At 42.2% G+C, this 9,821-nt stretch overlaps 1 protein-coding gene across 6 annotated transcripts in view; it reads right to left on the minus strand.

Annotated features, from left to right (window-relative positions):
• cacna1ha (calcium channel, voltage-dependent, T type, alpha 1H subunit a) overlaps positions 1-9,532 on the minus strand; it is a 103,824-nt gene extending 94,292 nt beyond the window's left edge. For 2 of the 6 annotated variants that reach the window (XM_067476957.1, XM_067476958.1), the window contains exons 1-2: positions 9,009-9,531; positions 7,437-7,906 (exon numbers count right to left, since the gene is read on the minus strand). In XM_067476957.1, coding sequence (XP_067333058.1) covers positions 7,437-7,882 — 446 coding nt within the window. In that variant the 5' untranslated portion in view covers positions 7,883-7,906; positions 9,009-9,531. Of the gene's footprint in view, positions 1-7,436; positions 7,907-9,008 lie in introns of all 6 variants that reach the window. The other 4 variants (XR_010910803.1, XM_067476956.1, XM_067476954.1 and 1 more) reach the window with 4 other exon arrangements.
• Between the last annotated feature and the right edge of the window lie 289 nt (positions 9,533-9,821).

Here is a 9,821-nt window from a genome sequence, read left to right on the forward strand (position 1 = left end):
TGAAAACTCTGTTTAGTCTGTCCTTTTTTACACTGGTGTCAGCTTTGCCTGACACCTACCTACCACCTGCTGCACTCGTTTGCTCACACGCAGTTATTTCTCATCATTGTTCCTCGTCTAATGCGAGTTTTGACACAGAGAAACTGCATTGCACTTTCAGTGTGGATTTCCTTTATGGGAGTGACAGAGCAGGTTTTGGAATCGGGGAACTGAGCTGTGGAAACACAGAGTACACTTATAGACAGTCATCAAAACGATACGTAGCCATGGTAACAGCTGCCAAAAAAGCCGTCCTACACTAGAAGAGGGCCAATCAGGCGCTCCCACTACAGGGAACTTCACTGACAGCTTTCTGAGTGAAAAGCAGACATACTGGGCAGACAGAAGTGTGATACTGCATGTACTTTCCCCCACTCACCTCATTCAATCATGCCCCTTTACAGCTTTATACTGCTTTCTGTTTCCTGTTTAGGTTCACCGTGATAAAAATGGTATAACAGCTGTCATTTACCTGTAAAATGGGCAGCCACCAGCTGTTCTGGGGCTGGCTGAAAGTATGAAACCACAGGTGAAACCCATCTCTAGCAATGAAAAAAAAAAAGAAGCGACTGGCAGCACCCTGTATCACAGAGGTGGCATATGTCAGTCTGCAGCTCTGCTCAGGCCAACTGTGCAGACAGCATTGACAGCTGCTGTAGCACAGGGCAGTTTTCTTTGAACACCATTAAAACTGCACGACACACATGACTTGTTTTAATGCCGATGATGTATTCAATATTCTACTCATTAATGCATTGACCTTCCGACCCTGAACGCAAGCAGTGTCACTCAGATTGACCTCTAACCTTGACACAACAGACTTATCAGTTTCTTCTAATTAATCACTAGGGAAGCACTAGCAAACTACACCAGAACATTTTTGCTGTCAGGCAACATATAAACCACTCCACCACCACGTCTCCTCTCAGAATAATGAAATATTTTCGCAGTCGGGGAAATGTGCATATTCCCTTAAAAATAAAAGTGCAGCACATAGCCACTAAGCCTAGCCCTGGCCCGGCTCTGTCCAAAGGTAACAAAATACACCTTCCAACAACTCTGAAGCTCACAAGTTACAATATATGTTGTTCATTTAATTTTTACAAAGAAACTTCAAGACTTTCAATGGTTGGGCACACAGCCCTTTGTAAAACAATATCTTGTCTTTATTACACCTCACATTTTGTACATATTAGATAAACAAGATGTAACTGTAAGCTAGGGAGTTTTAGAGGTGCTGCAATATGAATTTGGTTTGCTTCACATAGAGGATTCTCAGTTAGTTGTAGCTTTGTATCAACTGTGGAGAGATGGCAGAAAAAAAAAAAAAAAAGGCAAATGTTCAAAAATGCTCCTAAAATTGCTTTAATCCTAACAACATCAAACCTTTACCTACCACTTACCCTGAGTGACTGTGGACAAGAGCATCTGCCAAATGAATGTAATTTAACCCAAACCCAAGCGTGCTGGGCCAGTCCCAGTGTTTCTGTTCAAAACCCTGGGGGCATTAACAGATCACCGGCATTCGTCTGGCTAGCAGCACAAACATACCAGAATTTAGAAACACGCTTCTTGTCTCTTGAGTGCTATGTGGAGTCAGACACTCGCCACACGCCTGGGGCAAGGTATGGTCAGTGCCTAAATACATGGTGTATGTGTGCATGTGACTGCAGCACCCCACGATTACACACTCATGAAACTCTGAGCTTTTATTTCCATTTTGCGAGGCCGTCTGTAAACCTTGGGATAATACTGTACTGGAAGTAAACCACACTTAAACAGAAAATGGCTTGTAAGCACACATAGACATAAATGTTCTTAAAAATATGTTGGTGCAACTAACAATATAACAACATATTTGTTTACTAATGCTTTCCTACATAATGCAAGTCTCAGCCACATAAACAATGAGTCACACTGGACTGGATATGACTGGATCGTTTAGAGGGTGCAAACGCTTTTGACATATGAGAACTTTGCCTACATAATAGTCTGAAATAATGAGCCTACCAAACAAGTTTAAAAAAAAAATGTTCACGTAGATGTTCAACACTGGCAATGCAAGTCTTGTAAATTTGTCGTGGAAAGTAAGAACCAGGTGGGTTTTATATCAAGCAGGAAAAAGGTTGTAGCATGACATGTTTAAGTTGTCGTGACATTTCCATGCATGTACGACCACATGCTGGCTAGCGTTGAACATTTTGTAGATGTTCGGGGGAGAGACAGGGCTTAATGCATGAGAGATACGGGAATCAAGTTTATGATGTTGCAATGTCTAGTGCTCTGTAACAAGAACTACTGAAAGATAATCCTGGGTGTCCTGGGGGTGAGACATGTCTATTATACTACACAGTGCAAGCTAGTCCCACCACACATGAACACATACATGATCAGGGATACACACACAAACGCACACGTTGTTAGGACCGTGCCAGTACTTCATACGTCAGAGAGGCAGGATCCCTCTGTCTCTGTACTGATGCACAACTCGTGACCCCCAATCTGCTGTTATCATGGGTACAGGCCAAATATAATGAGTCATCAAACAAACAAACAAACACACACACACACACACACACACGAACTGCTAAATATAAATACAGCGAGACAAGCAGCTTATTTGTGTGAAGTTTACAGGCGCGCGCACACACACACACACACACACACACACACACACCTCAGGATGCCTGAGTGACAGTGGGAGAAAGACAACCTGTTGAAATCAAGGCTCTTTCTCTTTTCGTTCCTCACACTGCAGAAGTCACAAGACTTAAGATAGTCACACATACACACTACTAGGAGAGCGACATCCCCTCAGATGACGTTGCTGTATAAGTGAGAGGAAGTGGGCAATCTGTGCTTTATCACTGAAGACGGAGTTGATTAGGGGTCATTTTGTCGCTGCTGTAGGTTGCTACAGAGCCCCCTTGGCAAATAGTGAGACATCTTATCATGGTGAAATGGACACTTGCATAAGCTCCATTTTGAAATTCTCCCAGCAGGAGATTTTGACTTAAACATGCTACATGCTCCCCCCCACCACCCCCATGCTAGTCCTGATCTGATCATATAAACAAGCCAACAGGTTGAACAGGTTGCCTACTGTTCTCTGTGTGTGGATGTGTGTGTGGGAGTGTGTGTCCTTGCGCAGCCTCATCTGTATTCATTTATGAAGGGGTGCAAGAGGCCCTCTGAACCGGTTCAGAGTATAGAATGCTTAATGGAGAAATATAGCATGATGAATCCACTCATCTGTAATGGATTAACCTTGTCTGGCCCCGAATATGATCTAATCAGCGTGAAACAGCTTGTTATTCTATCACACCATCTAACCACTGACTCCTAAACATTTAGTCAGTTGTGACAGTGAGACAGTTTACCTCAACATTATCTAACTGCAGACTTCTTATGACCAGACACCAATACTGGTTTTTCACATTTTAGTGGACAACAATATGTCAAACAAACGGAAAAAAAAAAAAAAAAAAAAAAAAATTCCTGTTTTTTTAAGCTAAATAATTATTTTCCCCCCTCCATTTCAATTCAATTCAGAAGTAATGATTCGTTTGGATTGTTTGTAATGATGGCTGGGTTATTAGACCTTCTTTCAATTATTACTTTTGTGAGACAGATGAAAACACACCCAAAGAGCTGTGGCCAGCTAATGCCTGAAAAGTAAAATAAACATTTAATCAATTAACATGGATCGTACCAGGGATTTTTTTGTCCCTCAAACCACTGATTAATCGACTAATCCTTTCAGCACTAGTCTTCAGTAAATAACTATTAAGCTCTATTTGTTCTCTATGTTGGGTTATTGAGACAAAGAATCAATAAAAAGAAGAAAAAAGAAAAACACTTCTCCACCTTCTTGTTGTGTTAAAAAGAATAGAGAATAGAGAGTTATGTGACAGGATGGGAGAAGCTTCAGCTGAGCAAATCCGACAGGTTTTTTTAATACGCAAAATGAATTTAGCCGAAAAAATGTGATGTGTCTGGATGTCATATAGCATTAAAAGTTTATGTAATTATGTCTGAATTCCAAAGAAATAATATTATTAATTTAGGATTTAGTCTAGCTTTTAAAAGTGAAAATAATGTATTGGCTTTCTGATTAACTTGAACACTGGCCTTTCTGTATTGTCTTCTTTTTTTTTTTTGCTTCAGTTTCATGATAGATCCATATTGCATGTTGGATGAGTCAAGACTGAAGCAGGAAATAAATAACTCTAATGACTGCTGTAATCGCAGCTCGAGCACAGGCGTGCGTTTCTCTCGACACTCTCAGATGATTATGTACAAGCCAACGACGCGGTCCAGTCGATCAATGACAAAGACCATAGTAAACAGGGTGAACGAGCATTGGCGTTCTGGTAAAAGCGAGAAACTATTGACCTGGTCTTATTTTTATGAGATTTCTGGAACAGAGGCTAGATATGCTGCAGCACAGGGAACAGGACTGTTAGGACTGTGGATACGATACAGCTTCGTTCACAACACTTTGATCAATGGTTTGCTCAGCTGCTACAATCAGTTTGTCTCTTTATCTGTTTTCCAGACTCACACTTAGGCCAGCATGTGCATGCTTTTGTGTGGCTGAGTGGCAGAGCATTTATACTATGAATAATATTTATATAGCCCACTGTGGACCACCAACTCTGCATTGCTTACACAGTAGGTCCTGCACACACACCCACACACTTGCAGAGGTTGAGGAATAAAACACAGAAAGCTGTCCTGTGAGACCAGCTCCTATGACATAACCTGGTTCCAGTCTAAAACAAGCAGTTATGAAGCAATACCAAGCATGTGACAGCCTGTGCCTTATTCATTAGTCAGGCTATCTTGGCACAAATAACGCATACTCCATCAACGTTCAGCCTGAAATAAGAAATTTCAGGAAACACAACCAGCCTAAAAAGCACATGTGCTGACCCTTGAAGCATCTGCTTTAAAGTAGCAGTCCACCCGAGCAGCCATTACAGTATTATTCCTGCTACACTGCTGTGAAGGAAACAGACATAATGCAGTGCAACATTAACATCTGTAAAACAGCATGCCGCCAAGCCCTCTGTCTATCTGTTTAGGTCACGTGTCTAACTTGATAAGACTTTACCTCTGTTCTCTCCTCGCCGCTCCTACATATTTTGCTGTACCTTTAAATTCTTGTGCCTGAAGGATTTACATGCCTGTGCAGCGTGTGCAATGTTGAAAGCTGGAGTTCATCTACACTGCTACACTGCTTCATGCGCTTTGGGACAATACCTCCATTGAAACAAAACAAGCAAGTGCAATCAATTGTATCCCAACACTGACATCTCTAAAAGAGACTTCAGCTCTGGTATGTAAGCACCAGCATAAGAAGAAACAGACTTGGCCAGAATCCCTGCAACATTATGCTGTATCCATTTAAAAACAGCCAACAAGATGTGCATTTGTATAACTTCCAAAATGCCTGCTGAGGTCTGCCAATTCTTTCTGCTTTAAATTATTTTTCCAAACCAACTCTAAATGCAACTGCTCGTATAGCAAGGTAGCCTTATATATTAACATATACACACTGAGGGGCATAAAACCCCATTTTCTTCCATAACTCGGTTCTTTGGTCCATACATTGACCAGTAAACAGATACATGTTGATTAAAAAATAAAAAATCTGACTTTGTGAGAATTGTTAGCAACAGCAAAAATGACAGCTTCTTCAGAAGCATCCTTTTTGAGGTCATGTAGTCTAGGGCATTAAAAGGGAAACCCTCCACTCTCATACAATAAGTAAGTTTAATTGTTCCCTAACAGGACCAATGCTTTAAAAAAGCTGGATCCTATAAGTTATAACCAGACCAATCGGAACGACCACTTATGACATTTGGGATTTAAAGATTCTAACAGCCCAAAAATCTTGGCCTGTGATCCAATTTTCTCAACCAACATACAGTATCTTTAGCAAGGTTCCAAACTTTATGCAAGGAAAGAACTAAACTGCAGAGCTATCACTGTGTCTACAATTACATTTTGTCTTGCTGATATAAAGCTAATAGCTTTCACAAAATGCCACCACTGAAGAGTCTGTAGGGCATGATACAGAGAGGCACTTCGTACCAGAAACTTCAATTTCTCATAGAAATTTTTTTTCGATCCATGTTCAGCACTTCCTGAGACGAAGGTCATACCAGAGAGCGAAGCAAATGAATGTTTCCATGCCACTTTGCAGCTATGAACGGATGAAACGACTGTGTGGCCACAGTTTCCAGTAACTGTTTATATCGTGTCCATTTCCTGTCAAGATTCCCTTCCAATAGACACACCGCCTCATCCAGCCAGCCGCTGCTGATGGACCTGTATCAACGCACTCACACCAAAAACATCCCGCAGTGCTGATACAAACTCATCTGAATTCAGTTCCTGATCTTGCTTTTACACCACCCACTTAACCACATCCGGACTAAAAACAGATTGCAGCGGTTCATCTTCAAATTGTTTTCATAGTGCCCGGACTTGCATGCAAATAGTTATTAATATTATTTTCCATCTATGGTCCTATGTCTTTAACATCCCACAGTTGAAAACTAACAAGACGGGATGTAGAGCTGAGGTGTGATAATAGTCACTATAAGAGATGAACAGTTAAAACATGATGTGGACTCCCCACATCCCTACATTAAAAGAAAATAATTGACTTTACACAAAATTGCCGCTTGAATTGATCCCGTTACCTCAAAGACAGTATTTAACCTCTACATCCTCAGTTAACTCTGATTGCGATTTGAACTGAAAACTGCTTCCGTGAATGTGAGCCTTTAAATGAGCACCAGAGTTACAATGTTAATGCAAATACAGGACAGATTAAGTGTATTCGTTATCAGTAGAAAGACTTTGCTAAATGTGACCAGAAAAGGGAATAAAGCAATCAAGCGAAAGTCAGTCAGTGCTGGGATTCCCTTCAAACTCACTTTGCTTATTCACACTGATGAAGGTCAGTTCAAACCTTCGCTATTATCATGCAGTTATTTATACAACTGCAAACAATGAGCACTTAGGAAGCCAATGAGCTGAGGACCTGGTATTTCTACACATCTCCAACCATACACTTCAGTGCTACTTGTCATCACAAAAAGTGTGGCAGTCTCAGGAGATTTAATGCCAGCGTTTGGTCAAATTTCAGCTAAATGGAGTCTCGCAGTGGAAAAAAGCGATGTGCTACTTTTACACGAGTTGTATAAAATTCTAAAAACTTCTTCACGCTCAACAATGAGTAATGATCACTGTCATCACTGTGTTTTGAACCTAAAACCACTTGAATCACAATGATGCATGCCGAACCACACAAAAGGACTGAGGACACATTTCGTCTTACCAGGTGTCAGACAGAGTTCGATTTCCAGAATGTGAAAGGATATGGGTTACAGACAATACGAAGACACCAGTTGCGGGGCCTTGACGTTTGCTTCAAGCAGAAGAAGGCAATAGGGGCCAGTGCTGGGTACGGCTGCTGCTCCTCCTCCTCTGAGACACAATCTGGATCGCGAATAGGAGTTGTGATGCGAACCCCCAGAGTTGGTCCAACTTCCACTTCCGTTTCCTGCTCTTCATGCTCCTGAACCTCAGGACTCCATTCACCTCCTCCTTCACCCCGACCACTTCTCCCGTTTGTCCTTTTCCTCCTCCTCCACTCCACCTCCCACTCTTCATCACGGCCTCGCCCAAGGTCAACATCCTGACCCGGAGTGTCATTCCTGTAGGGCGTCGGGATAGCAAGCCTCACCTCCTCCTGCACCTCCTCCAGCTCCTGCCCCTCCTGGCACTGTGCATACTGAAAGCGCGCTCTCCCCTCGCCATCAGTCATGATAGAGCATCAGGCAGAGCCACTCTGAGGGGAGGTCAGAGGGAGAGGGGTTAGAGAGAGGTAGGGAGTGGGAGGGGTGGCGAGACGAGAGGAAAGGACATTTGCACAGATGCAGAGAAACAGTGACCGAGATCAACTCGGAAAAGAGCAACTGGAGACAAATCTCACAATGAGCCAGACAGACACTCAGGCCATTTCCTTGTCCAATCCCTCAGCAGCACTTGCTCCCAATCAATCTATGCACTGAATTTCAATATTCCTTTTCAAACCTGGCAGTGCCCGAAGCTTTTTTCACAAAGCTCCTTATCAGTTAAATCTTCATTTTTTCCTAATTTAATAATAACAATAACACAAAAAGGCTTAACTCTTAACCCTAAGAATGAGGGGAAATTATACAAAACCGAATCCTTATACAGTATTATATAAATATTGTGTGATATAAGTAATTGTGTGCTGTTTTATTGGCCCCAGATAAAAGTTGTTCACAGTACACTAAGGTATCGATAAACACCATGACAATATATGATGATATTGTAATATAATGAGAAAAGTGGGGATTTTTTTGTTTTTACCCCACTCAGTCTTCCTCTCTCTTCCTGTTGCTATGTGATTGAACAGATGGACTAATGCTTAGTCTCTGGTCTACTGGAGGTTTTTAGCCCACACCACGCAATGGTGGGCAGGGAATGCGCAAAAAAATAAATAAATGGCACACTAATCCCCATTATTACAATAAGTAGAAAAACAGAGAAAACAAAACATTAGTCATCATGATCCAACTAACAGACTCCCCCCCCCCCCCCCCCCCCCCCCCCCCCCCCCCCCTCTTTTAAGGGCTTTTTTAATGGGCTTTGCCGTCCGTCGTTACAAGGGAGAAGCGCATCTGACGCTGGAAGCACTTCTGAAGGGCTTCTAGAACAGAAAACGGGTGATATTTGACGTGCTGTACCCAGAATAGCTGCTTAAAAGTACTCACATGCAGATTTTAAACGGTGTCAAAAGGATAAAACTCGCATGTGGATCGCCCATCACCTGTGTTTCTCCCTCATGCTGATTTTAAAAAAGTGGACTCAATTGACACTGAAAGGTGGCAGACAAACAGAACAACTCTGATTTTTCTAAATACCTTATCGAGATGGAATCAGAAGTTCCCATAAGCATGATCCGTGACTTTCCGTGTTTCTAGCGCACCCAGCCTTTCTCAGCAAGCCTTTCTTTCTTCCCTCTCTTCCCTCTCCTCGAAATAAACCTCCTTTTCTTCTTTTGTCTTTTCGCAAATCCAATGTAATCCGAAAACCTTTTTTTTAAAAAAAAAAAAAAAACAATTCACTGGCAATAATAAGTCGAAGTGGTTTTAGTTTGCGTGCACGGTTAAATGGGAGCATCTATCCACATCCGTGCAGACATCCACCCGTCCATCCTCGCTGAGGTGTTAGTTACGCAGCGTGGAGCGGAGATGCGCACGGGAGGGTCGCACCGTGTGGGTTGCTGAGCTGAGGCTCCGACGCTGAACAAAAAAAAAAAAAAAAGAGAAAAGAAACTTGGCCCAGGACCCGGGAGCCCTGACACGTGACGTGGTGCCCGGCTAAGGAGACGTAGCGCACAGCGGGAGAAACGCGCAAACACACAGACACACGCACGCACGCGGAATAGGCACAAAGAGCCAAGCTGAGCGCGCACGCACCGCATCACCATGCAGTCAGCAGTAGATAAAGGAAACGGTATGAAAAACACGAGAGCCTGTGTGTGGGTGTAAGCACATCTCTGCAAAGTAGAGTTCTTATAATCACAATAATAAAAAAATATAATACTTTTATTATTATTCAATGAAACATTAACTTTAAGAAAGGTAATATTCCTCTCAGTGATTAGGATACTATATTCCATTATAATGTTAGCTTTTATAATGCTCCTCTAATGCTTATAGTAGCATATAATC

Source organism: Channa argus, chromosome 15 (genome assembly GCF_033026475.1).
Source record: "Channa argus isolate prfri chromosome 15, Channa argus male v1.0, whole genome shotgun sequence".
NCBI lineage: Eukaryota > Metazoa > Chordata > Actinopteri > Anabantiformes > Channidae > Channa > Channa argus.